Source organism: Polypterus senegalus, chromosome 12 (genome assembly GCF_016835505.1).
Source record: "Polypterus senegalus isolate Bchr_013 chromosome 12, ASM1683550v1, whole genome shotgun sequence".
Classification (NCBI taxonomy): Eukaryota; Metazoa; Chordata; class Cladistia; order Polypteriformes; family Polypteridae; genus Polypterus; species Polypterus senegalus.
The window spans coordinates 134,644,410-134,671,419 of record NC_053165.1 but is presented as its reverse complement, the minus strand read 5'-3'; the positions used below and the strand labels follow the sequence as shown (position 1 = coordinate 134,671,419).

Sequence of the window (27,010 nt, the reverse complement as noted above, 5' to 3'; positions counted from 1 at the left end):
GACGCCTGTGTACCAAGCGAAGGAGGGGCTGGTAGTAGTGGGGGGTCGAGAAAATTCGCATTACGGCGAAAGTCATCCCGAAAGTCAGTCCACTTCGCCACGTTGTCCCGGGCCCGTTAGTAATCTGCGGGACTAGTTGACGAGGCGGAGGGTTACGGCGGCTGCCGCTGTTGCGTGGCGGTGCTGCGGGCGCCACTCAGCAGTGTACAGTTGAGCTGCGCGGCGCAAAGTTTCCGAGGAGTTTCGAGCTTTTTTTGCTTGTTGTTTTTCTTCTGAGGAGTTTCACCGTTTGTTGCTTTACTACCTGGAAGACGCCAGGGTCACTCTCAGGTCTGTCATCATGTCTTCCATCCTTCCTTTCACTCCTCCAATCGTGAAACGCCTGCTGGGCTGGAAAAAGGGAGAACAGAACGGCCAGGAGGAAAAGTGGAGCGAGAAAGCGGTCAAGAGCCTGGTGAAAAAGCTCAAGAAGACGGGCCAGCTGGACGAGTTGGAACGGGCCATCACGACGCAGAGTCGGGACACAAAGTGCATTACCATCCCAAGGTGGGCTGAAGCGGCAGGCCTGGGCGCACCGGGATCGGGAAAGTGCAGAAGGCCGGGAGGAGTTGTGGAGTGGAGTGCTGCGTTGGATGTTTGGTGGGCTGGGGTGGAGCGGTGCGGTGGGTGTTGAGGAGTTGGCGGGAGGAGGCGGGGGATCGTCCGCGGGGCTGCCCGAGAGCGAGAGGCGCCACAGAGCAAGCTGATGTGGGCGACTCCGTGTCACCGAGAAGTCGGTTGAGAGTTTGAGTTGTTTTGGGACTGTGACGGATGACACCTCATTCCCCAAACAAATCGTCCAGTGCAGGGGTTCTTTGCTCTCTGGTTGTTTGTCCACTTGTCGCATCCCGTTAGGTTATGCTGACAGTATTGAAGCCAGAGCACAAACGGCTAAGGCCTTGTTCGATCACCCAGCTTCTCTTATTGGCTGTACAGGCGCAAACATTGTGGCAAGCAATGTTGGTGTCGATGAACTGTGTACGAGAGCATGTTTAAGTCGGCGCTGTCAGTAATTGTGTGGCAGGCAATGCCATTGATCTAGTTGTGCTTGTAGTACAGGTCAGGGGCGTTTTAAGTTTAGATTGAATCACGGTATTTATCCTCATTTATGGTTGTTTAGTTGTGAACTAAAGGAAGTGGTGTCTTCAGATTTTGACTTTTTAAATATGTGCCTGCAACGGGGGGGTGGGGGGTGATATTGTTCATGTGCACAATACTGTTTATGTTGCTGGTGATGCTGAATGCTGCTGTTGTGAAGGTGGCTACTGTTGTAAATAGTGACGATTGTGGCTATATTCAAAATTTCAGTAGCTTGGCTGTCGCTGTCAATGTGTTGCTGTGAAATATGTACCCTGCATGAAAGAATGTTGCAATTGGTGCTGCCAGTACATGTGTTACAGGCAATACTAGCGTGTCTAGTTGTGCTTCCAGCGTTAAGTTTTGATTGTATCAGGGTCTTTAGACCACCTTATCATTGTCAAGGTATGAACGGAGAGTGAGGTTGGTTTCCATTGTGGTTTTGAGCAATTGTTAACAAATAAATATAACTTAAAGGAATGGGGAAGTGAGTGGGTTGGGAGAGGAATAAATAACAGGACAGAAAGATAAAGGGACTTAAAACTGTGACATCTCCCCAAATCACAACATCGCCGGTCAAGGCACCCTTCTGGTCAGTAGTTGACTTTGGTAGTACTGATCATCTAGACAATATTGTTTTTTGTTTTTCTGTGGTAGCACACGTTAAGTTCAAATGTTTGGTGCTTGCCTACATCGTAGTTAATGGGCCTGTATCTGCACTATATATGGAGACACTTCTGAGGTCCTATGCTCCTTGTCCACCACTCAGAACTGTTGTTGAATGGCCTATGCTGATGCTACCTCTGCGTAGTATCAAATCTCTGTCCAGACTCTTCATGTGAAGCTCTTGGCTTGTAAAATGAGCTGCTCACCAGTATTTGAAATTCTGACTTCCTCAGTGTGTTTAAGAAGCATTTGAAGACTCTCTTGTTTGGTGAATTTATGTCTTATATTAGCTATTACGTTTTGTATCCTAGGAATTGTAAGTAGCTTGTATTTTGTTCTGAACTTTTCACTTGTGATCAGGGCTGCAGAGTTAGTAAACAATACCTTTGACCCCGACTCCTTAATTAATGGTACCTCTGACTCCTCTATTTTTAATTAGACTAATATATTTACTATGTTGATTGACAGCGCCCACAAGATACAAGGTGTTTAATCACTGCCAGCACTATGTTTTAGCCTCCTGACCTGTTAGTGTTTGGGTATAAAGGCTTCTGTGATGCCATTGTGGCTTTTTTAATATTATTTATTAAAGATGTTACAGACATTGAGCAGCATTAAACATAAGACAGACCTTACAAAGTTTAAAAAAAAAGCTGTATTTTTCTCAAAGGGATAGATGAAAAAAATAGTTTAATCGAATTAGTATATGTGAAATTGGGAATTTTAACACATTATAATTTGTTTAGTTGAGATTGGAACTTTTTTATCAACTGAGATTCAAGCAAGCCAACAGTTGCTTCTGACTCCACAGTCCTGTTTGAGATGATCAATTTTGTTATCTCTGTCCTGAAACATTTGTTCCCAAATAGTTCCCCCAGACTGATTATTACTTGATTATATTGACCTCTTTTGGCAGCCACTTTGTATAAAAGCATCAGCTAAGCAAGTAAGTATAAAATGTAAATGTTGCTGGTGCAGCTGACAGAGCTAGGCAATGCTGAATATGGCTGTTGTCAAGGTGGATTTCGTATTAGCCAGGGCAGCGACATGGTTGTGAGTGGTGATGATTGTGACTTTGTTCGTGATTTAGGCAGCCTGCCTGTCACTGTGTTACTGGCATTGCTGGTGGATGATGCTGATACAGACACTGAACGAGAGGATGTTGCAGTTGGTGTTGTCAGTATACGTGTGGCAGGTAATGCCAGCGGCTCTAGTCGTGTTTGTAGTGCAGGTGGCACCTCTCTCAATAGTTGACATTGATGGTTACTGTTCATCTGGCTGGATGATATTGTTTGTTTTTAATGATCATGAATGCCGCTGTTGTCAAGGTTGAGTTGGAATTGCCAGCTTTGGCAGCTGGCTATATTCATAAGTTGGAGAGCTTGGGCGGCCACTGTGTTGCTGGCACTGTTGGTGGGTATTGTTGATACTGATGATGCTGGTGTCACCACAGAGTATAGGTAGTCATTATAATAATAAATGGCATTTTTATTATTATTATTTCCCATGCTCAATTTGCTTCATAGAAATTCAAAATGAACAACAGAATATGCCAATTGAATGCAAATAATAACCACGTTAAACACTAAATAAAAGCTCAATAAAAAAAAATAAAAAATAAACGCTAAATACAGGGAACACAATGTTTTAAATTGGAATAAGAAACAATTAGCTAGAGTAAAAATACAAAATACTACCAGTAGTACTAGGGTGTTATACCGTGTTAGCCATTATGAATGTAGTGAAAAGTCAAGCAAAATGACGCCTTTTATTGGTTAACTAAAAAGATTACAATATGCAAGCTTTCAAGGCAACTCAGGCCCTTTCTTCAGGCAAGAAATCCAAATACCATAATGTGTGATACAAACACACAAAGCATGCCGAGCACCTGGACAGAGAGGGAAAATTGAAAGGTCAGAATGTCGGGGTAAGTTAAATGCTTTCCTGAACAAATAAGTTGTAACCTGCTTTTTTAAAAGAATGAATTGAGTCAGTTCATCCCATTAATTTAGGAAGGTTGTTCCAAAGTCTGAGTGCAATAAAGCTGAAGGCTCTGTCATTCATAGAGCGCAGGTTAGTTTCGGGCACAACAAGTTTGCCAGAATCAGTGGACCTTAATGTGCGAAAGGAATATAGTGATGAATGAGGTTACTCATGTAGTCTGGTGCAAGGCCATTTAAAACTTAATAGGTTAATAATATAATTTAATATTCCGTTAGACACAGGGAGCCAGTTAAGATGGAGCAGAATGATTGTTACCTGGCTGTTGCAGTCTGCTTAAGTACTCTTACAGCAGAATTTTAAACCAACTAGTGATAACAGATTAGAAGGGGGTGCCTGCCAGTAGGGAGTTGCAGTAGTCGTGTGAGATATAATAAAAGCATGGGCAAGTCTTATGAAATCCTAGTACAGCTTTCATGAGTGGATGCAGTTTGCTCTCCTGTCATCAAACAAGACACTATTGGCTGTAGTGCATTAACTGTGGATCAGTGACTAGGTGTACAGCTGTGGAACATGTGCCACTATTTGACACAGCCAATTGGCTGCAAAACTGTGAAGCAGGTGATAACACTATGTGCAGCTGACTGGCTGTTCTGCTGTGTAGCTGACAACCCCACTGGGAGAAGTTAACTGGCTGTGGAGCAGATGGAGCCATTGGATGCAGACAATTGACTTAACTACTGTGGAACATTTGACGTGGTCAGTGTCTGCAGAACTGTGAAGCAGGTGATGCCATTGAGTTTCAAAGGACTAGCACTACAGCTGTAGAACATGGAACACCATCTGGCAAGGCTGATTCAGAGAAGCTAGTGATGCCACTGGGTGCAGGTGACTAGCTGTGCTGTTGTTTGCAGGTAACATGTTAGTGAGCAGTTTGTTTCCTGCACTGCTTTTGTACAGGTGATTCCATATGCTGTTGTGGAGCAGGTGGCACTGCCTGAAGCAGTTTGCTCCGGCAGTACTGGTGCAGTCAGTACAGTTTGGGCTATGTTGATGATATCTCTTTGGATACAGTACCAAGTGGTGGCACATGTTGTGAAAGTGAAATTGCCAGTTGCTCGTGGCTCTAGTTGTAATAGCTAGGTTAGCACTTTGGTTTTTCAAAGAGGTATTGGAACAACCTGGAAGCCATTATTATTGTTGTTGAAGGTGGTACCACAGTGTGTATTTGGTTTTGTTAGTGCAGGGGGCATTTGGCATTGCTATGTTCAGGTGAGCTAGTATCTTGTGGTTATGTATTTGTGTTTCCTACGGATGTGGTTAACTTTGTCTGAAATGGTGATGTTGGCTGCATCATTAAATCGCACACAGGTCGCACTGGAAGTGTAGCCACCACCCTTGGGTTATTTATCTGATGTTCACAAAATGATGGTGCATGTTGTGCGTGTCATGCCTTGACATTTTGGGCCTCTTCCCTGGTGTTCACTCAGTTATGCATGCATGTGTGTGCTTGCCTACTTAGTATATACCTGCCCTTTTGCATGTGCAGGCAGGCTGCCTATGTGTGCACAACACTCTGTGAAAGCCCTTCGGGATGAACTTTGATCAGCAGGTTAGGTTAGGTGAAGTTCAGGCAAGTAGCAAAGATTTCTTAGCCAAGAGATTAAATGGAGACATTATATACACGAGGTGGGGCAGAAAAGTAATGAGACTGATTTTTTATTTACCAAAGTTTTTATTTTTTTCAAACATCAATGTTATCCCCTTCAAAGTAGTTCCCTTGGGCAGCTACACACCGATGGAGACGTTGTTCCCGCTGTTGGTAGCAGCTGGAAGTCTTCAACCGGTATGGTCTTCAGTATGTCCGTTACACTCTTTTGGATGTTTTATAAAGTCCCGAAATGACGTCCTTTGAGGACATTTTTCAGTTTAGGAAAAAGGAAAAAGTCACACGGACTGAAGTCAGGTGAATAAGGGGGCTGGGGAACCACAGGAATGCGTTTTTTCGATTGTCCTTCTGCTCAATTGTGAGGTTTTTTGGCACCATTTTGGCACAGACCTTTTGCATGTGCAAATGTTCAATCAAAATTTGATGAACAGTAAATCTGTTCAAATTTAATTGTTCACTCAACATTCTTAATGTTAAACGACGGTCTGATCTCACAAGAGTGTTCGATGTTTTCATTGGTTTTCGAAGTTGAAGGCCTCCCTGAAAAACTTGAGCTCGGGATAAAGAACGTTCCCCATAGGCCTGTTTTAACTTTTCAAACGTCACACTTGCTGATTCTCCAAGCTTAACACAAAATTTAATGGCACAACGTTGCTCCAAATTCTGCTGTTCCATTTTACGTGACGCACAACCAAAAACACAACTTCGCTAATAGCAGTCACAAAAATCACGTAGTTAACGGAAGGAGTTGAAACTTGCACTGAGCTTTGGGAGGGTACTGATACACGTGCTCTATCAAGGACAACAGCACAGCGTTGCCAGATCGCTTGCAGTGTTGCCAGTCTCATTACTTTTCTGCCACCCCACTATATATATATATATATATATATATATATATATATATATATATATATATATATATATATATATATATATATATATATATATATATAAAAATGAATTGTTGCGTCTTTAGGATTGATCAAATTAAGAACATTTATTTTTGCTATCCTGTGCTCCAGTATGCACATTTCACTGAAAAAGCAGTGGTCTATATACATTTATTTTCCAGTATTAGATGGAGCTAGACTGTGGTGACTTCTACCCATATTTGCATCCGTCTGTCTTGTTTACTCTGAATATGATAATACATTTAAAGTACATAATTGTACATAGCACATTGTAAATAGTGAACACATTCACAAGGTGCCTTACAGGAGTTTTTCATATTTTTACAGTCTGGGGACTCACTATAGTGTTTATGTGCACTCTTTACTACATTGGTGTCCATTACCGGGCTTATTCCTGGTTTGCATCAAGAGTTGACTCTGTCCTACCTTGAAAAATGATTAGCAAGGAATGATAGTAAATGTGTATCTTTAAAATACTCAAGGCAAAACTCTGTAAAATTATTATTTTTTTTAATCTGCCATTCATCATTTCTTTTTTAGAAAATTGATCCCAAGAAGGCTCATTGAATCCAGTTTGACATTTTGTGGAAAACACATGGGCTGTGATTTTTTTATTTTTATTTTTTTTTATCATTTTTAATAGCACACTATGAGAGTTTTGCCACGCCAATATAGCTTTGTAATGTTTCTATCCTTGTGGCTGTTGAACATGTTTACATGGATTATCAACACCTTTTAAAAGTTAAATTATTAGCATTAGTAACTTAAGAGCAAAATATTTTATCATAGGTGATTTCTGGCTGCCAATACTAAAGTTAACTGTTCTCAAGTGCTGGCACTAATATATGCCTTTTGCTTTTTTGCTTAGGAATGAAGCTTTAGGCATTATGGGAATTCAGCTCAAGTGTATTATTTTGTCAAGTGAGCCTGCAAGGGCTTGTGTGTCAGTGGGCATGTGTGTGTAAGACTTTCTCTTCTCTTTCAGTAGTGTGGGCCCCTCAGCCCTAGATGAAAGAAGTCTGGCTCTGGCGCATAGTAATGTAGGAGGGCTTTGCCTGCTTTTTGTGGTGGGGGTGGGGTCAAGTTTGGTTGGAAGACAGGGAGGTAATTGCATTCCTGATATGCATGTCTGTTAAGGGGGGGAAAAGAACAACACTTCCTGTTTATTCTTTCTCTACACTTATGCTCTCTCTTTCTTTTCTCCTGTGTTCAAAATTGGGTGCGGCTGGTTTAACCTATACATAGTCCATTCCACTTTTTCTGGCAGTATAGTATATTGTTTGGCAGTTTTTGAAATTTCAGTTTTATATCATATTTGTTAGTAATGCAATGTCAGTAGCTACTTTTTTGGTATGGCAGTTTCCCAAGATGCTCTGATTTTGGAGAAAGATGGTAATGACAATGGTTAGATTGTCAATGAATCAAACTGCAAATCCACTTTCACATTCCCTTAAAATAGGTTTATCATTAATAAAACCTACGCAGATGTTTCTGGGATGTGGAAGGAATTCTGATTACCTTAAGAAACTCATGAAAATGCTGGGAAGAGACTGCAAACTCCACGTAGGCGGTGGCTGGGGTGGGATTTAAACCTGGCTCCCTGGAGCTGTGACGGAACAGTGTTAACTCCTGCTCAGTTTGGCCTTTGTTTCTAGAAATTCAAAAGAATGTATACCAAATTACTTTTGTTATGAGTTATTTATGTTGGCATAAAATTCAAAAGTGTCATAATCCCATTATTTTGCAAAGCCCAGTAAAGAAATTAGGCAGCTATTATAAAATATTCAGTATATAATTTCTACAATTATCCAGGTCCAGTTTTATTGTATAAATCAAGAAATACGTCAGTGAAAGTGTTTTATCATCTTGAAAATAAATTTTCCGAATTGGAAAGGGGGAAAAATAAATACGCTTAAGCAGGTGGTGAGGCTTAAAACTGTGGTAACTTTCTTTGCCACCATACTTCCAGATAATTTTAAATCGCCTCTGGAGATTCTAATTGTGATTGGTTAGAATCTGCCCATGAATTTGTGTGAAAGTTAATGTGGGTTTGTGGTTCCTAGTGTGGTAAAGAGGATGTGGACAGGGATTGCCTTCTGGTTGTAGTAGTTTTCAGATTTGTATTAGGTCTGCTTTTAAAACAAGTCAAAAAAGGCAAAAGAAACTTATCACAGTTCATTCCATCCCATCCAAGACTGAGCTGATGATCGTAAAAGATGCTGTCCTCTGATATTGTCTCCACACTGCACAGATCATTCTTGAAATAATAGTGTTGGTCTCTGATGGGCTACATTTTTTTTCAGAGTTTGGTGTCAACTCTGAAAAGTTGTTCCTGTTTTTGTAAAACATAAATTTCCTACAGTGTGACAATTTATGTCCCACACTGTTTGAGCTCCTCTCTGCTGTGGAATCTAACAATGACAATGAATGAGCCATTTTTTCCACTAACTTTTGACTTGCCTTTCAGTACATGAGAGCTTCAAATTCTATACAGTGTACTTTTTTTTTCTTTCAATTACAAGAATAGCTTTAAAATTCTTGTTCCTTTCCTTGATTGTATGGACAATCTGGTCCTCTGTATTTCAGTTTCTTTGCAAGATAAAGTAGGAAAAATATTAACCAGTGTAAATAGAAAAAAGTGCTATGCATGATACAGCTTGTGTGTGTGTGTATGAAAGAGTGAGAAAGAAAGAAAAAGAAAGAAAAGTCTGAGACATTCTCCCTTGAAAGCAGAGCTATTGATGTATAATGAGGTGCTGAGGTCACTGTGTACATACTGGAGTGCGGGTGAATCCTAGTTAAGTTGCAGTGTACATAAGAGTACACAGAGCGCTTGAGAAGTGTAGGACCTTTTGGCCCAAGTGTGGGCAGCTCCCTGGATGGGATTTCCTGTTTGTAAAATGAGTCACTCATGAATGTGATGGTAGAGTGGGGTAAAAAGTGTGTGTGTGTGTACGTCTGTTTTTAATTTAAGATTAAATAAACTACAGAAAGGTGAAGGTTTTGGAGAGTAACGTAATATGGGAAACCATAAAATCTGGGGGATGGGGGTATTAACTTCTGTGGGCATTTCAAAGAGTGATGAAATTTGTGCATCAGTAGTATACCAGGATCATCCTCATTGCTTCCACTCAGCCTCCTCTTTATTCTCCCTGGGCAGTCTGTCTACAAATGCACACTTTGCAGATGTTGTACCTGTTTTTCAGTCTGCCCTTGCTTGTTTGGGTGAATGACTGTTGTGTTGTAAAGCGCCTAGGGGGGTTCTTGAACTCTAGTTAGGCGCTATATCAAATACAGGCCATTTACCATTTACCATTGTTACCAACTAGGAGGTAGGCAGATAATGATGTACAATTCCTGTGCTCCTCTCCTCACAGGTCTCTCGATGGTCGCCTGCAGGTGTCTCACCGGAAGGGTCTGCCCCATGTTATCTACTGTCGGCTCTGGCGCTGGCCAGACCTGCATAGCCACCATGAGCTGCGTGCTGTTGAGCTCTGTGAATTTGCATTTCATATGAAGAAAGATGAGGTGTGCGTTAATCCCTACCATTACCAGCGTGTTGAGACTCCAGGTGAGAAGCCTAGTGGCTAGTTTCTCCTCATATTGAGCTTGTAAAAACAGGGTTTTTAACACTGCTTAGTGGCACTTGTAAATGTACTTAATCATTCAGACGTCATTTACTTCATATTTTTTGTTTTGGCAATTTGGTAGAGGCAGGCAGGTAGACTGTAAGACTGGTTGTGGACAGAACAATATAGAGAAATTCCTGTACCTTTTTGTCTTTTTACTTTGTATTTTAAATACACATCTTAATTTTCTGTTGCAGAATCCCAGGAAATTTATTCTGTAATTGGTTTCAGATGTTGACTATTTTTTGTGTTAAAGTGTTTTGTCTTCTGTTAAGTTATTCTTAACCAATGTCCAGTTACACTCTTTAGGTTTTTTTTTGTTGATTGGCAGGTTTACTCCAGACTTTATATACTCTTGTGATTCAGACAGTAAATATTTACAATGTGGCTTTATAAGTGCACTAGCACTCTTGCACACTACACACCACCGTAGATATGGTAACTCAAAATCCTGTTGCCTGATTGACCGGTTCTTTGTGATCTGATTATGGATAGCTATTCCCCATATGTGCTTACAGTATGTTTCATTTGTTGTTTTCAATCCTTAATTAATTATGTATGTTTTTAACATTTTTTTTCTCCAAAATGTATTTTTTTCATTCTGGTTTGCTGCAAGTATACAAAGCTCTGACTCATTTCTATACCCTGAATATATATTGCATATTCTTTCCGGAAAGTTAGGTTAATCTGTTTGGAAATGACTGACTATGTGTACGCAAATGAGGGTTGTTGAAAGAGGTGCGGCCTCTGAGCTATCTTCATTGGGAATGCACACTATTGACATTAGTTAATAGGGGGAAAAAGGCCACTTTCAGGATAACCAATTTTTTTTTTTAATTCGGTTCCCATGTGCAAGATGCTCTCAAAAATTGTGCTGCATACAGTTCTCCAACTGGAAACTTGTGATATACTGTGTTTAATATAGTGGTTAGTGTCACAGTAATCTGTGACATGTTTATTTCTTAATAATAATTTGCAGATTACGGCTTTAAGTGTATCAAATTAATCTTGCAGATCAGCACTTGATTTTTTTAACCAGCAAAGAAATGATTGACCAAAGTCGAAAGTGTTGTGGTAGAAAGTTGCTGGCTTAGTATAGGACGTGAAATGTTTTGCACAGAGTAACTTGTCATTAGGACGTACAGCTGAATCTTTTATGTGAATTTTCTCTTATTTTGGTAAGAGGAGTTGGATTATTTATTTATTTATTTTTTGCCTGATTTTTGCTCTGGTATTTTATGCTGTAGGAAGGTAATTAAAAACTGAATCGTAAGCAGCTTTCCAAGTTTAGTGTGGTAGGCTAATATTGAGCAGTACAATTATGTATTTATTTGGAACAATTGTGTTGATGTATTGAGTGTGCTTGTATGGCTTTGGTCCTGAGAGCTAGGTTGTCAGGAGTCTTTTTCTCTGGGCAGGTTTACCATTGACCAATGGTCTAAAGTGGGGTGGCTGTGTTCAGCTGCTACAATTGTTCTCAGTAAAATTAGCCTTCTTGTAAATGGGTACACCAAAATACACTCCTTGAGCTAGACCTTGGTGATAGCATGTTGACCCTTGTAACTCAACCTCAAGCCAGATTTTTCATATTTGGAGCCTCTGAGTAGACTCGCCACTTACAAGGTGAAGGTTGTAGTCAGAGGAGGAATCTCTCATTTATCTCAGTTGTATGTGACATCTGTATGTACTAGACTTTGGCAATGGAAACTGGCTTTTCAGATGCCAAACATAACTCATTTGGCAAGAAAAGAACCAGAGGTTTTGTGGGAGAAGTAAAAATACCAATCAGGTATTTAACATTGTGACATGCTGTTCATTTAAATAGACACATGCTGCATCTGCATGCCGTAACAAAAGCAGAACAGACATCTTCAGATAAAATGAAGTGAGACAAACCTAACTTAATGTAGACGATGTTTAAAAGAAAGGATGACTGAGTCTTAGACTGGGAACCACATTTCATCAAAAATCACTGTCCCCAGCTGTATAGCAAAGTATTTGATTGAGAAGATGTAATAGCTGAAACTCTAGCTAGCCCAGCTACTAAGCTTTCACTTACAACTGATTTTTGGACTGTGTGAGCAAAAAAAAGAACTTTATCCCAATAATATGCTAGATTAAAAACTGACCGGTGAATCTGACTATATTACAGAAACACAACTTTCAGTTTTATTGAGAAACCTAACTGCTACTGTGAAGACATAGACTCACAGGAAAGGTGTTGCATGTTTTCATCTTAACCTAGAAATCATTTATGCCACTGATTTACCCATTTTTCTGAACTGGTTCCCTGTTGCGTATTCTGCTGATACAGTCCAACTGGCAGGCAACTGGGCATACCCGGAAAATTGGTTCTTTAAAAACAACTTTTCTTAACTGCCAGCCTTACTGGTAAAATGTCTGACTCCTGAGAATTTTGATATTAGAGCTGGGCGGTATGACCAAAATTCTGTATCACGGTATTTTTCTAAATTATCCCAGTTTCACGGTATTCAACGGTATTTTTTTTCCCATGCATGAGTGGATGTTAACCACATTTTCCACTGCAATTACTGCAGTAGACTAGCTAAGAATAACCTGTTCCACTGTCATTAGCATTGTACATTGTACAAAAAAAACATTTTAATGTGCACACAAGTATTAATACAGGTTTGCATGGCCCCATAAAGTGATACAGTCAAAATATAGAAACTTTTTATTGAACAAATTTTGCAAACAACTTAAACTATAATTTTGACAACATATTTTAAACTATCAAAAGAGGCATTTAGACTTAGTAAAACATCCAGAGGTGCTTGTCAAAAGTTGTATTACACTGAACATGTCTTAGAAAAGGAATAAATAGTAAAGATTTTTTGTAAATCAACTACTCTTTTTCTGTTAATGTTAGTCTCTGTCCACTGACACATTAAAGTGACTTTTTAAACAACTTTACCATCATTAAACTGCATAATATTTAAACTAATAAATAATAACAATAAAATAAATAATAGTGCAACTTCCAGTAATAATACTATTACCTCAAGACTTCAAGCCCAGGTGCATTACACAGTATTCATCAAATAAAAATAAAATAAAATAAAACAAGTGCAACTTGGTGATGACATCTTTACCAACTGAACCATCATTTAGGCAAATTGCATTAATATGGACTTGCTTCAAGCTAAGCTATATACATAAATAATAAAACTGCAACTTGCATTTATAGTGCTATTTGTGGTATAGCCCTACGGAATCGTATTAGGGAAACGGTGAAGAAGAAAAAATACAGACACAGGGAAGAAAAAAAACAAACTATACGTGGAGAATAAAGTCGACATGTTGACTTTATTCTCGACATTTTCACTTTAATTTTGACGCTTTTGTCAAGACTAAAGTCGACATTTCCACTTTATTCTCATAGTTTATTTTATAATTAAAGTAGAATGTCGTAAACTAAACTTCATCCTAAAATCAATGTTTAATTTACTAGATTTTATCAAACCCCTTCATAAGTTAATGTAGCACATTAAATGCTTTGTGTTAAGTGTTCCCCAACCCAGTTATTAATCACTACACTTCTTAAACTGACTTCCTCCGCACTAAGAGGAGGCCCAGGCAGCAATCGCCGCACAGAATGCATTCACTTCATGATATTCCTGCTCTCTGAAAATTTAGAATGCTTAGATATATACATGATATCATTTTCATGATGAAATGCATTAAAGCATTTATTAAACATGCACAGTAGTGTGGCGGGAGTGCTGCTCCCTCCCGAGACCCCCTTGCTGTGAGGCAGCAGTGCAACCTCCACGCCGCCATGCCCCCACATGATTAATACATGCTTTAATCATTTCATCATGAAAATTATATCAAGTATTTATCTTAGCATTCTAAATGTTCAGGGAGCAGGAATATCATGAAGTGAATGAATTCTGTGCGGCGATCACTGCCGGCGCCGCCTCAGTACAAGAGGAAGTCAGTTTAAGAAGCACGTACCGATTTAACATGGCTCGGGGAACCCTTAACACAAAGCATTTAATGTGCTATATAACTTATGACGGGGTTTGACAAAATCTAGTAATTTAAATATAAATATTACTTTTATGATGAGGTTTAGTTTACGATGTTTGACATTAATCTTGACATAAACAGCGAGAATAAAGTAGAAATGTCGAGAATAAAGTCAACATTTCATCACACTATTGCACATTACTGTATTGTATTGAAAAAAAATAAAACGGGTACAGCTTGGCTTGCAGTACTATCCAGTAGTATAGAAACAGTATTCACACATTTGAACATAATGGTCCACATCCGACCTTTTTAAACCAAAGTCTCTCCAGGCAACGGAAGTGACTCCTTTTTTTCGGCAAAAGTTCTTCTGTGTCATTATGTTCAACTTTATCGTCAGCTACAGCTTCAGTTTCAGAATATTCTCTGTCCTTTTTCATCCCGCAATACATATACTACCGCATGTACTCCGTTGCATGCCTATTTAGCTGTGTCCATCCATCCATCCTCTTCCGCTTATCCGGGGTTGGGTCGCGGGGGCAGCAGCTTAAGCAGAGAGGCCCAGACTTCCCTCTCCCCAGCCACTTCTTCCAGCTCTTCCGGGAGAATCCCAAGGTGTTCCCAGGCCAGCCGGGAGACATAGTCCCTACAGCGTGTCCTGGGTCTTCCCCGGGGCCTCCTCCCGGTTGGACGTGCCCGAAACACCTCACCAGGGAGGCGTCCAGGAGGTATCCGGATCAGATGCCCGAGCCACCTCATCTGACTCCTCTCGATGCGGATTTAGCGGTGTAGCAGTGAAAAAGAGTACCCACGCAACACCTCCGCTAATGCATGTACTCCGTTGTATGTGATTAGCGGTGTAGCAGTGAAAAAGGTCCCCCCCCTTGAACAGTTTCCCGCTGTGCCACATCGTTTAGGCAATTTAAACCGGTGTTGCGGTATAAGAAAAATCTATATCATAACAAAAATAAAAAACGGTTTTCGGTATGAACCGGTATACTGCCCAGCACTAGTTGATCTGGTAGTTTTTTGAAAAGAAAATGCATAAACTGATCTTCAGAGAGTTTTTAGAACACTTAATGGTAAAACAAATTCTTACATGTGTAATGTTCAAATTAAACCTTTTCAAAGAAAGTTTATTCCTTACACTATTTTCTTTGTTTTGGGATTTCTCTTTATTCATTATTTGTTATTAATCAATCACAGAAGGTCAACTGTTGTTTATGAAATGTGATCAAAATGTGAAACTTCATACACAGTATTGAGTATAGAACCTGATGCTTCAGTTACAATTAGTCTCTCTCTTTCTTGTGTTTTCATGTTCAGAAGCCATGGGTAGATCTGGGAATACTCACAAGCCCTCAGCTGTGTATTATGTAGTTGGAATACGTCTTCGATTTGCAAAGAAGAAAAGTTTTCAGTATTCTTTACATGTATTCAACTAACAGAGTGTTGCTTTTTTTTAAGACAATGGGGTCTGTGCTTGTAAGGATACTGTCTACAGACTCTGTTGTCTTCAAAGCTCAGGAGAAAAATGATCGAGACACCAGATAGGCCATGCTTCAGGCCGTGCTCTGCCTGATTTAAATTCATAAGGGAAGTTTGTTTGATATTAAGTTTGATCAGTTTAAAGTGCACCTTGAACTGCATGATTGTGATTATGGATGGGATGGCAAGATGTAGCTGAGGTTTGGGAAGTATTCAGGTTGGGAACCTAAGGGGAACATTTCTGCTTTTTTGTGAACAAAATTTGACTCCTTGTTTTTTTCTGACTGTGATGTCTTTTTTGCCATGCATTGTTGTAAACCAGAGCATAAAGCAGGATGGAATGAAAATCAACATCTGTAAATGTAAGGACATGGTGTTCTCTTGTAAAAGGGTAGCTTCATCACTGCAGCTAATGGATAGTACTGGCAGAACAAGAGGTAAATACTATGACAGAACATTTCGTTTATCGGCAAGTGTGCCTTCCCATTGCCTTTCATTGTTGAGTGCTTTTCATAGTAACCTAAAAGCTAATCACATACAAACAAATGCATAGGATGTATGGGTTTGGTCTCTGTGGGGAGAAGTTATCTTCAGTCAATCAAGAGAAGCTAACTAAAGTGATATATTCCTCAAGTCAAGTTTGTATAAAAAGAACATCTAGCAACAATCATTACAGCACCAAACAGTAAATAAAACTCGATGTGAATAAAGTGAGCATCTCAGGCTTATAGATCACAATGCTAAAGGCTCATCGGAGAGGAAAAAAGATAGTTTGTACATTCTTTCGTGGCACATGAAACGTGCACTGTGCTCCTCCATTGTGATGTGAATGGGAGACACAAAGTTGAAATTTTTTAATTTTTTTTTTTAAACTGGTGTGCTCTGAATGACCAGCATTACGTAGCTGTGTAATCTACTGTATATGTGTATGCTACAAGTTAGTCTGTTCTCTTTTTAAATTGACAGAAGCTAAAAGTTGAAATAAAATTCTTGCTTGCATATTTCCTCAGAATAGTGACAATAGTACAATAAAAACTTTGACTAACACAAACAAATGTATGCATATAATCAAAAATGTTAATTTGTTAAAAATAATCTGAAAACTGTTTACTCACATGGTATCACTTAATATTTTTGTAATAGTAGAAATAGATTTCAAGTATCAGAAGTAAATAATTTGACCTTTTGCGATATGTGAATCCTTGTGAGACGAGGCCTTACTTTATTTTTTAAGGCTGTTAACCAGTCATTGAGATCAATAATAATTATTAAATACCAGTAACGGCACACTGCACAATAACGTGCAATGAATACGCATAACTTGAGCATTCATAGTTTTCGTACTGTTTCTCTGTACGTTTAGCGTTTGTTTGCTCAGAGGTTGATGCACTTGCTGCTTCCTGAGCAGCTCTTTTCTCCACCCTAGTAGCCCACTTCTTCTCTTCTTTCGTCTGCATCTTTTTGCATTAAAACTGATTAAGTCAGTGTTTGTGTTGCAATTACTTAGTACGTTTTCTTTAATTTTTCACTTAAGCTGGCACTTGTGTCTTCAATCTGCCTCAAGGGGGTGTAATAAGAAGAGACTTGAGGCATGGCAAGGTTTGGGGCAGCCACCCGTTTAATGTGGTTTCCTGGCTGCAAAAGCAATTGATTCATGTAAAGCAAGTTTACACGACAGAGTCCAAAACAGAAGTGCCTCCCAGAGCAAAGGCAGGAGGCTTTATAGGACGGTGGGCGGAAGTGATGTCGTCCTCGGGGCCGGGACTGGAAGTGATGTGTCCCGCTTCGAGGTGGTGGCTTCTGGTGGGATTTCCCGGGAAAGACCTGTAGAGAACTCAGAAAGAGCGTTAGCTTACCCCGTCCCCCCCGGGCAGATGTATAATCAGTCCACTCTAAGCCCTTCAGCTGCCTCCAATGCACACGTGTGTGACAGGGGGAAGTGACGACCGAGATGGTAGGGATGAGAATGGCGCCCGTACACATGCGCCTCAGGGCTGCCCTGCTGGCCACTGCCGAGAGTTGATTCTACAATAAAATATAAAGAGGAATAACTTTGGAGGTCAATCATCACCCTGAAAGCGGATAGTAGATGTCACTAGTATATGTGTACCAAATTTCACGTCAATAGGTCAAATGGTTTGCGAACTACAGGTGATTTAAAATCCTGGACAAACGATCAGCCACGGTAGCGTGTTATATATAAAGACTTGTGTATAGCTCTTTTCTTACCTATTCAAAGTGCTTTACATAGACAGTGGGGGAACCACTTCAGCCTCCACCAATGTATAGCACCCATCCTGATGGTGCGTTGGAAGCCATTCTTGCATCTGTACTCTCACCACACATTAGCTATCAGGTGCTGAAGGAGTGATAGAGGTAACCAATAAGGGACAGGGGATGATTTGGACTGCTGTGGTTGGCAATCCAGTCAAGCTAAATCTAAATACTAAGGGTAACCATTGATAAAGCATTTTTTATAGGAAAGCATTGCAGCTTTGCTGACATTGGAGGTCTACCATCTATTGTGGAAACCACAGGTGGACCTGACAGGCTGCTGTAACTAGTTGCCATGTTGCCTCTTTTGTTTTTTTTTTTTTTTTTTTTTTGAATGTGCTCAACATCTATGCTATTTGTAATGTTTATGCTTTCTTCCAGATAGTTTTTAATGTTTGTGTCTGTTTCACAGTATTACCACCTGTGCTTGTCCCCCGGCATACTGAGACACCAACACAATATCCGCACCTGGATGATTATAGCCATTCTATCCCAGAAAACACCAACTTTCCAGCAGGAATTGAGCCACTAAGCAACTACATTCCAGGTGTGTTTTCATCTGAGCTGGTATGCTTGAGACATTGCCCCATTCCACTGCTTCCAATCCTTTCAGTTTAATAAACATTTTGAACTTCCTTGAGTTGTTTGCAAGCGTTTGTATAACTGATTAAAGCTCTGCAGCCTGTCTTCAGTTGTGCTGGTTTTCCCATACCATGCCTGTGCAACTGATGGCTCTTGTGTCTGTCTTCAGAAACTCCCCCGCCAGGATACTTAAGTGAAGATGGAGAGACGAGTGACCATCCTATGAATCACAGCGTTGACGCAGGTAGAATGTGGGAGGAAAGCATCAATATGCAGTATTCTCCAAATATTTCTAAATAAGACTTTTTTTTTTTTTTTTCCAAATCATGCTGTTATTAATTTAGCATACTTTTTATATGATAAATGATATTTGCATGTTCTTATTTAAGCTTTTCCCGTCACTGTGTGAATATTTAAGCAAGTTTGAGTTGATGTAATGCTCTTTGCCTTAATCTGAACTTTAAAGCCAATTTTAAAGAACCTCTAAGTAACGTGTTATATGCCTCTTTCTTTACCAGGTTCACCTAATTTGTCGCCCAATCCAGTATCTCCTGCACATAGCAATTTAGGTAAGGTGCCAGTTTTCAACTTCAAGTTTTTCTGAATGTCTGAGTGTTCATATCAAAGAAGTGAAGTTGTTTCCGCTCCAGTGTTAATCTATTTGGGTAACCTTCTCAGTCTTTTGACAGTATTTTAAATATCCCAGGTACAGTATTTTGCATTCTTTTCTAGATCTGTGTGTATGTGACAAACCTTGTGTTATGCGGGAATGCATGATAAAAAGTCTGATCTCATTGTGTATATCCCTGTTGTTCATTCATAGATTTGCAGCCCATTACTTACTGCGAGCCAGCCTTCTGGTGTGCCATCTCCTATTATGAGCTCAACCAACGGGTGGGAGAGACTTTCCATGCATCCCAGCCTTTACTGACTGTGGATGGCTTCACAGACCCATCTAGTTCTGAGCGCTTCTGCCTGGGCTTGTTATCCAATGTTAACAGGAATTCAGCTGTTGAACTCACAAGACGACACATTGGTAAATGACAATGTTGTAAAGTCAAACAATTATTTATTTATTTGTGGAGCTTGTGCAATTTTACTCCATAAGCAATTTCATATCCTGTTTAGCTGACCCTCTGCTCTTTCATGTGTGGGACAGATGTGCCAGTAATAACGTTGTTGGTAACCAAGTGATGCCAATAGTACATTTTAGCTTCTTTCTTTTGCAGGCCGTGGAGTGCGATTGTATTACATTGGAGGAGAGGTATTTGCAGAGTGTTTGAGTGACAGTGCTATTTTTGTCCAGAGTCCCAACTGCAATCAGCGTTATGGATGGCATCCAGCCACAGTCTGCAAGATCCCTCCAGGTGGGATAAAATAAGCAGTATTCATCTTTGCATCTACATTGACTAAAACAGGTGTGAGAGCTTTTTCATGCTGTCCGTAACTTTCTTGTCTTGGATTGTCCATGTCCTCCTGATTCCTCACTACCTGTCACTTCTGTAATGGCCTTTCTGTTGCTCCTGCAACCTCCTACTCTGATGTGCTGAGCTCTACACTGGTGTGATCAGTTCCACCAGTTTTATTTGATTTAGGTATTTTAAGGGGTTTAGCAATGTATGTATCTTATTGGAGTTCTCCATTTTCTAGTTGTACAGTGTGTCATTTGCTTGATCTGATCTTGTTGCAGGTTGCAACCTGAAAATATTCAACAACCAGGAGTTTGCTGCCCTACTAGCACAGTCGGTGAACCAGGGTTTTGAGGCTGTGTACCAGCTGACCAGAATGTGTACCATACGAATGAGCTTTGTTAAGGGATGGGGAGCAGAATACAGGTAATTGCATGGAGCCAGTGGGTGGAATGTGTAATTGACAAAATTGAAATCTGCATGCGCCTTATTTGTTAACTGTGAGTACGGTTTGCAAATGGCACTTTGCCCATCTGTGCCGGTGAATTTTTCAGAGTAGATTTCTACTTGCTTTTATTAGGGTGCTGCAATTTATGTACACTGAAGGCTTTTCACAGGCATCCACTCTTGACACATCTCTAACTCTTGTTTCCCCAATTCAGAGCTGTTTCTGAAATTTAAGCTGGATGTAGGCCAGACTCCTAATAATTTCCAGATACGTAACTGGTAGCTTTTTAAGGAGTCTCTAATAAGTAGCTTGCCTCATTATACAGTAGAAGCTTCACTCCAGATCTAATGGAGAGAGAGAGAGCTGGGGGCTTGCACAGAGTTAGGCACTTTCACATTAGCACTCTTATTTAGGTTCCACCTTACCCTTTGTCAGCATAGGTTGTCATAAATACTTTTACTAAAGCAGGTTTTTATACGTTTAAGCCATAACAACCTATGGCGCAGGAAGAGTAAACTGGTATTGTATGACATATGTCATGAAAATGTTTACATGTGCATCAGCCACAACAATAAGACCACTGAGAGAAGCAGTGAATAACCTTGATAATCTTGTTATAGTGGCACTTGTCAAGGGGTGGAATATATTAGGCAGCAAGTGAACAGTCAGTTCTTGAAAATGGTGTATTGGAAGTAGGGAAAATGGGCAAGTGTAGGGATCGGATCTTTGAAAGGGGCAAATTGTAATGGCTATGCGACTGGGTCAGAGCGTCTCCATACCAAAAGGTCTTGTGGGGTATTGCAGTGGTTAGTACCAACTAAAAGTGGTCTAAGGAAGGGGAGTGGGGGCGGGGGGGTATTGGAAGGAATGGTGAACTGGCACAGGGTTATAGGAGCCCAAGAATTATTGATGGGCATAAGAAAGAAAGGCTTAGTGCATTTAGCCCAATCAATAGAAGTGATACTGTAGCAGAAATTGCTGAAAAATTTTAATGCTGGCCATGTGAGAAAGGTGTCACAACGCGGTGCCTCTCAACTTTCTTTGTAGCTGCAGATTAGTCAGACTGCAAATGCTGACCCAAAAACACCTATAATGGGCACATGAGAATCAGAACTGAACCATGGAGCAATAGAAGAAGGTCACTTCGTCTGATGAATCACGTGTTCTTTTAGCTCATGTGGAGAGCCTGGGTCATGTACATCGCGTACCTGGGGATGAGATGGCAGCAGTATGGGAAAAAGGCAACAGGCGGAGACAGTGTGATGCTCTGGCCAATGTTCTGCTGGGAAACCTTGGGTCCTGGCATTCATGTAGATGTTACTTTGACACAAACCACTTACCTAAACATTGTTGCAGACCACCTCCACTTTTTCATGGTAGTGTTCTCTTTTAGCAGACAAATGCACCCTACCACGATGTAAAAAAAATATTCAGAAATGGTTTGTGGAACATAATTAAAGGAGTTCAATGTGTTGACTTGGTCTCCAAATTCCTCAGGTGTCAATCCAATTGAGCATCTGGGAGCTGTGCTAGATACCCAAGTCTGATCCATGGAGGTCTTCTGGCACCACTTACAGGACATAAATTATCCCCTACTAACATCTTGGTTCCAGATACCACAGGGCAGTTTCATTGGTCTTGTGGAGTTCATGCTTCATTGGGTCAGAATTATCTTGGTCCCATGAGGGGAGCCTATATAATATTAGGCAAGTGGTTTCAATGTTGTGGTTGATTGGTGTGCAGTTTTTTTTGTGAAAAAGTAAGTTTACCCCATAGAAACTGTTGACTTTTTCCAGCATATTTGTATAGGCAAAATTGGATCTTCATGCAAACAGTGCCCACATTTAAAGGTGTTATAACTGAACAACTTACGCATCAAATGGACATGGTATATTCATTAAGGTAATCTAATTGAACAAAAATCCAGATTTGCCTTGTGGAAAAAGTAAGTACACTCATGTTTATTCCCAATTTGAATCCATAAATTTAAAATTAGGTGTTCAAGATTAGGTGCCAATGATTAGATCCTCTATAGGGAGTATGCAGATGCAATGCATCTTATTGAAACTGCGGATGGCTGTGGTCTGCTGTTCTCTTTGCTGACATGTGTGGTGTCTTCCAGTCATGATCAAAATCCCTCTCCAAGACCTTCAAAACAAGGTTGTGGGTGCCTCTGAGTCTGTAAAGGAATTTTTAAAGAGCGGAAAATAATTTGAACTCAATCATTCCACTATAAAGACAATCCTCTACAAGCAGTGTCAGTCTCACACAATTGCTGATATGTCCAGCACTGGCTGGCCCAGCAAAATCAGCCCAAGAACTGACCATGTGATACTAAAAGAAGTCTTCAAGAACCACACTTCCATTGCAGTATCTGCAAGTAATTCTTGCATAAGTTGATATCAAAGTACAGTCATCTGCAATAAGAAAGGGTTTGCACAAATCTGAGTTGCATGAGAGGTGTGCAAGGAAAAAAAAGCCTTTGCTGTCCAAAAAGAAAATTATAGCAAGACTCTATTTTGCAGTTGATCATCTAGTCAAAGACCAGGGGTCAGATTTATAAGAGTTGTGTATGCACAAAATGAGGCACAAATTGTACATAAGGAATTCCACACAAGAACATGGGTATTCACCACAGAAAATTGACAGGAGGATGTGTGTTTATGATGGCTCTGGCCTATCCATATGTAACATTTTAGAGAAACTAGGAAATGGAGCCACACCAGCTAAATGATTGACATATTAAACCGCAAAAATGATGAACTGATGTAGTGACTAAATTGTAGTTCTCTTTTAAGGGACTAATGCTGTGTATTTGCACTGAAGAACTTTTTTTTCATTAGTTTATATTGGCTACCAGTTGTTTAGAAACTAAAACCCAGATACACTTAACTCACTGTGTATAGAAAGCTCTAAGTCCTTTCAGCCTGTTTATACCCTAAAGGTTTCACACAACACTGCTTATTTGGTGCTGCTTGAAGACTATGCAAATTGTTGTAAATAAAAGAAATTAGAATATTTTTAGGGATATTTTTTGCCCATGTCGATGACTGGCTTACGAGCCGATTTAAACTTTCAAGAGACTTTCTCTTGGAACTTTACAAACACAGCCTGAAATTGGGTTTACCTGTTTATATGCGCAGGTTTTATCAATGATTGGCTTTCTGGCAGCAGGCACCTACCAGACGTAACTGGATGACAGGTCAGGAATATTGTGCCCACTGTGCTGGAAGCCATAAACGAGTGCTGAGGCACTACATTCAGTTTCTGTATAGTTTGGATGCCACAATAAAAAGAAAATCTGCAGCAGAGTCCGGTTTTCCTAAAGTAATTGTGGCAGTAAACAGCACTAATAATTGTAATAATCACACCTAACAAGAATGACTTTGCTTTTATTAATCATAAGCAGTTGCTTTCCATTCACACACAAATCATCTGTGATCCCAAGATGAGTAAAGTCATGGCTTGGTGGGTTGGGCCAGTCCGTGCCTCATTTATTTTGAGACAAATTGAAGCTGATCAGACGACTTCCTGAAGGTGCTGTACATGATGATTAGTTTGTTGGTAAGGTAAGTGGCAAATCCGCAGTATTTCATATGGCCTGTACGGGTAATTGTATCAGCAATCATGTCATTCCATAATGCCTGCCAGTTCAGATGACCTTACTCCTTTCCCAGACCTCCTGAGCAAAAAGGAGCAGTGATTCAATGCAGGGTGGAGAACAGCGGAGAACTTCTCAAGGCAGCCACCCACCTGACAACTGTATTTATCAGCCAATGAACATCTGCACTGTTGTGATAACATATATTTGTTATTCCTGGGTGATAACCAGGTGGGTTTTGAGAGGCGTTCATGATACACATTTATAAGATGATTGTAATTATATATGAGGGTAAATTGTGTGGAAGTGTACATACACCAGGTTTTATAAATCTTTTTTGCTGTGTACACAGTTCTGTCTTTTTTGGTGTGTAAATATGTTCACATTTGAACTAGTGGAATGTTTTATAATTGGGACACCAGGCCTTTTGGAACAATGGGTGCTAGACACATAAGGTTTACAGTTGTTTGGCACAAGCCGAAGAAAATATTTCATGAGGAGAACCTTAAGGTAGCATGGTAGTGGAAATGTTATGGTTTGAGGTTGCTTTGCTGCTTCAGGGCATGGAGTCATCTAAGACATCTGCATCATTGCACAATATGCATGTGGAGAATGTGAGGTCATCTGTCTGAAAGTTTAAAGTTGAATTGGAAATGGACCTTTCAAAGCAATAAGGACCTGCAGCACACAAGAAAATCCATCGAAGAATGGCTCAGATAGAAGAAATGGATTGTTATGGACTGCCTTAGCCAAGCCCCTGCCTTGAATCCCATTGCCACGATACACCCACAAACATCTTGTAAGTGAAGGAATTTTGCATGGAGGAGTGATCAAATATTCTATAGAGTCAATGGTGGAGATGGGTGGGTAGTTAGGGAAAATGGCAACGAGAAGTAATTCAAGTAGCAAATTTGCCATTTTACAGAAGCTTCTTAAATAAATTATATATACTGTATATACACACACACAATGGTCACGGATAGATATACAGCCTGCACTTGCAACTGGAATGATATATAAAACTATTAAGGACTCAAGTTTAAGGACTTGTTGGTATAAAGGAGCCCCAGTGGTGTTTCTTGAGACACGTCTGCTGAATACTCTGTTGGCTGAAAGTTCTCCATGCAGGATTGTTCATAATGGCCACAAGAAAACGTGTATACTCCAGAAACAGCCTGTCAAGGGTCTTCATGATGTGAAATGTCAAGAGCCACTGGGCTGTAGTCATTAAGTGAAGAGGCATCTGCTTTATTTGGAGCAGGAACAATACAGCATGTTTTCCACAGCAGTGGCACATAACGAGTGGCAGAGGTTACCACAAAGTTGGTCAGAACAGGCCTTAAATGGAGGTCTGACTCCATCTGGTCATGTGACATTTCCTGTGCGTAGCCTCCTCAGTTATAGAGAGCCCATACTGATGGTCAGATGTGGACTCGGTACTGGTCAGTTCAGTTGAAGTGGTAGTGACTGTTGAGGTAGCAGAGACAGTGTGGAAGGACAGGTCATTGGAGGAAAGTGGTAGTGGAAGGGAAAATCTTTTTTTTTAAATTGGTTCAGGGCGTTAGCTTTGGCAACATCCCCTTCCAGCACCTGAGCCCTGTGTTGCTTGAATCCAGTAATTATGCCCTGTCCATTTCAGACATCTTTCAGGTTCTTCTGTGTGACCTTGTTTTCTGTTTTGGCTTTGTAAGCTTCCTTTCCTTTACTCTGTTTTTTTTCTGTTTTTTTTCTGCTAAATGAGGGAAATGGCAACTTCTAAGGCCAAGGGTGGACTTACTTTTTCCCAGTAGCCCATTACATTTATTGATAACTTTAGTTGAATAAATGTTGAAAAGGCAAATTTTCCTTGTGTTTTTGTTCAAGTATTTCACACTTATCCATAGGTACTGTTTGCATGAGGGTCTATGAGTTGCCTATTGTAATATGATTTTAAAAAAAAAAGTTACTTTAAATGCCTGTACTGCTGTTAATGCGTTTTCATAAGAGTTTTGTTACTTAAAAACTAGCTCTAGGTGCTAAAACCAAAGACAACATCTATCTACCATATATGATGTGAATGTTTATAACCCATAATACCCATACATGCCTGTTCTGCTCCAGTGTTGCACTACCCCACTGTGTTTTGATGCTTGATACCCTAGCTAGAAAAATGGTGAGTTTTAACAGTCTGGGTTGGACTGCTTCTGTTAAAGAGGCTTCACTGTTCACTCTCTTTTTCACTCTTGCAGAAGGCAGACTGTGACCAGCACTCCCTGCTGGATTGAGCTGCATCTGAATGGGCCACTCCAGTGGCTGGATAAAGTCCTCACTCAAATGGGCTCACCAACTGTCCACTGCTCTAGTGTCTCATAGAGCACTTGTGAACTCGATTACTCACAAAAGGAAACCAAGGCCTATCCGGATACTCGGCTACTTTGAGAAGAAGGACTCTGTTGCTGTATGTTTCTGGGTAGTCCAAACACAACTGACAGCACTTTCAGTGGCAGCAGCCAATTTCATTGGTCAATATCAATGTATCTGCCTTTGTCAGACCCCCTCCTCCTCCTCCTCCCCCCTTCAACTGGTAGCAGCTGTGAGTGGAAAAATTTTTGTACATAAAAGTCTCAACCAACTTAAAGCTGGAACCAATATATAAAGTTGGAGACAAAACTATGCTGGAAGGGCTGCAAGGCAGTTAAGTCAGAGGTACTGCTTGCAGGACTGATGCCGATGGATACATGTCTCTAGGCCTCCCTTCTCCAGTAGCTGCCCACAGTCTGGAATCACATGGACAGGAGTGCAATAGTTCAGACTGTGAATATGGTGTGCTGAGCACAAGTAGATTTTGCTTTTGTATAAATGCCATCACCCTTATTCTCCCCCCCTACGTGGACAGGAGCCTCTAATAGAAGATGGGGAGAAAGGGCTTGGGCCCAACTCAAGCCCCTAAACTGGAAACTGACATTAAAATACTACAGTGGCAGCTTTAAATCTTGGACAGTGATTACATCTTCTCTTCAATACATTTTATATTGCACCTTTCACGGTAATACAGCATTGCAGCTTAATGCCCTTCCCCCTAATGTGGAGCAGATGGTGATTAGGCAATGCATTACATATAAATAAATAACAGCTCTTGGGCAAGAGGACCCTTTGGAGCAATGCTGGAGGCCATCAGATCTATTAAAGCTATTTTCTACTAAAGTAACGCTAAGAGTCACTTTCTCTTGTCTTTGTACTATGTTTGTCCTAATAAACTTTTTATCTGAAATGTAAAGTTGAAAACCAGACTATCATTCATCTT

General features: G+C 40.3%; 1 protein-coding gene across 2 annotated transcripts; it reads left to right on the top strand.

Annotated features, from left to right (window-relative positions):
- Positions 1 to 26,991, top strand: smad3b (SMAD family member 3b). 2 transcript variants are annotated; one of them, XM_039773513.1, is made up of 9 exons: positions 1 to 546; positions 9,681 to 9,874; positions 18,100 to 18,234; positions 18,439 to 18,513; positions 18,788 to 18,838; positions 19,093 to 19,305; positions 19,499 to 19,636; positions 19,960 to 20,104; positions 25,956 to 26,991. In XM_039773513.1, the coding sequence occupies exons 1-9, from the start codon at positions 341 to 343 to the stop codon at positions 26,077 to 26,079; spliced, it is 1,281 nt and encodes a 426-aa protein (XP_039629447.1). In that variant the 5' UTR covers positions 1 to 340; the 3' UTR covers positions 26,080 to 26,991. The 2 variants fall into 2 exon arrangements, with proteins under 2 accessions (XP_039629447.1, XP_039629448.1); XM_039773514.1 differs by lacking the exon at positions 25,956 to 26,991 and having other exon boundaries at positions 3 to 546; positions 19,499 to 19,687; positions 19,960 to 20,050.
- The last annotated feature ends 19 nt before the right edge of the window (positions 26,992 to 27,010 follow it).